Genomic DNA, 1,929 nt, shown 5'->3' with positions numbered 1-1,929 from the left:
GACAGAGCTCTTTTCCCCCCTTTGTCATCACAGAACTTGAGACTTCTCATCTCTGAAGGGCCCAGAGTCTCCGTGTCTTCAGAACTCAAAAGGGAATTCTGGGGGTGCTGCTCCCCCTGGTCCCCTCCCCTCGCTCTGCTCTGGAAGCCTTTGGCTGCTGGCGGTGGCCGGGGGGGGGAGGGGACAGTGGGGGCCCCGGGGACAGAGGGTGCGTTAAGATTCATGAGTTGTTCGATGAGTTTTCATTACTCGGTGAGCTGGATGAAGAGGAGGAGGAGGAGGATGAGAAGTTCATTCCCGTGAGTCCTGGGGGGTTTGTGGCAGTGTTTTGTCCACTTAAGCTTTTCCGGCAGACAGGACACGTGTCATGCTTTGGGGAGCAGACAAAAACAGAAGGAGAAACACGGGAAATGGCATTAGAAACACGATACGGGAGCAGCACTCGAGGAGCAGCCTGGGGTGTCAGTCCTTCCTCTGATCAAAGGCTGCTTGTGCTCTGGCCCCATCACAGAGGTAGGAAAATATTTACAGAGGACCACCAGACACCCCCAGTGCTCTGCCCCCACTCACCTGCTCCAGCCAGGGGACTATGCAGCCGTCGTGGAACAGGTGATTGCACGGTAACTGCCGCACATTCTCCCCAACTGTGTAGTCTTCCTTACACACAGGGCACTCCAACCCGGAATCTGCTTCACACAGGGAAAGCCAAACACAGCTGAGACGTGGAGAGTGGCACACAAAGCCCCTGACATCACCCCCTTCCCTTCCCCACCAGTGCCCCATCCCTGCCAAGAGGAAAGCTTGGTGCTCTGCAGTCTCCCCACCATCACCCCACCTCCCCCTGTCCCGAGGCTGCCTCATCCTGCCCTTCTGCTTTTCCATCTCTATCCACACTGAACTTCTCACAACAGTTTGTCTCCCCAGGGCAAATCCATCCAACCTACACTGCTCTTTGGTTTGTGTGAATGTAACAGAGCCACTCCAGCTCTCTCCCTCTCTTTGAAATGCTTTAGGCCTTGAAGGTACAAGCAGACAAAATTCAAGTCCCAAGACAACGTTACAGAGCTTCCCCAGAGCTCTCTGTGCAGGACTCCCTGGAGCAGACACACGTACCTACGTGCTCCTGTGTGATCTGTATGGTGGGGAGGGCCTGGATCTTCTCTTTGTCTGCTGGCGGTGGTCCAGTGTTTTCAAACTGATTCAGTAACTGGAAAAACAAGCGGCCAGACAGGCAGGAGGGAGAGGTGAGCTCTGCAGCACATGGGACGCGCTGTGTCCTGAGCCAGGCACCCCACACTGCCTGCACTGCAGCCCCCAGGTCCCACTCCTGCCCCCACAGGTGCTGCCCCCCGAGCACCTCACTGGACACGAACCGCGCGTGTTTTACCTGCGTGATGATCGCATCCAGGCCGTTGGCGCCCCAGGCATAGTCCATCGGGTTTGAGTGCAGGACTCCCCTGAGGAGCAAGGACACAAGTGAGTTCATCCGTGAGCACGAACCACTGCCAGAGTGAGCAGCACATCCTCCAACTCACCAAGGGCCCAGGCCTAGGTTTGGAATTGTGGTCGGTGCAATAATTCCATTGACCAGCTGCTGGATAATTCTGAAAGACAACAAAACCAGGATGGTGTAAGAATTGGTGTCTGACGGCTCCCAGCCCAGCACCCGACGTGGGGGGAGAAGCTGAATACACTGAATACTGCCACATCCTCGAGGGAAAGTAAAAAAAACCCTGTAGCAACTGCAATTGCAACCTATGGAGTGACTGGCCACTGACAAAGTCCCAGTGTGTTACTCCCGAGGGGAAAATTCCTGACACAAAGCTGAGTGGCTCCCAGGATGGAGTCCCACAAACACTGTCTGCTGCTTTCTCCTGTTTCCCTTCACAGTGAGGACAACATTTTGGCAACACCTGGCAGTGACCAGGG

At 55.4% G+C, this 1,929-nt stretch overlaps 1 protein-coding gene across 1 annotated transcript; it reads right to left on the bottom strand.

Annotated features, from left to right (window-relative positions):
• On the bottom strand, positions 1 to 1,604 carry RNF126 (ring finger protein 126; the record flags this gene model as incomplete). The annotated part of the gene is made up of 5 exons (XM_009071515.1): positions 1 to 370; positions 571 to 686; positions 1,114 to 1,207; positions 1,388 to 1,457; positions 1,536 to 1,604. Coding segments are annotated over 5 exons (499 nt in total), but the record flags the coding sequence as incomplete, so codon positions are not given.
• Between the last annotated feature and the right edge of the window lie 325 nt (positions 1,605 to 1,929).

The sequence above is a fragment of the Acanthisitta chloris genome, unplaced genomic scaffold, assembly GCF_000695815.1.
Source record: "Acanthisitta chloris isolate BGI_N310 unplaced genomic scaffold, ASM69581v1 scaffold35733, whole genome shotgun sequence".
Taxonomy (NCBI): Eukaryota; Metazoa; Chordata; class Aves; order Passeriformes; family Acanthisittidae; genus Acanthisitta; species Acanthisitta chloris.
The sequence above is the reverse complement of the archived record's forward strand: the minus strand, read 5'-3'. Positions and strand labels throughout refer to the sequence as shown.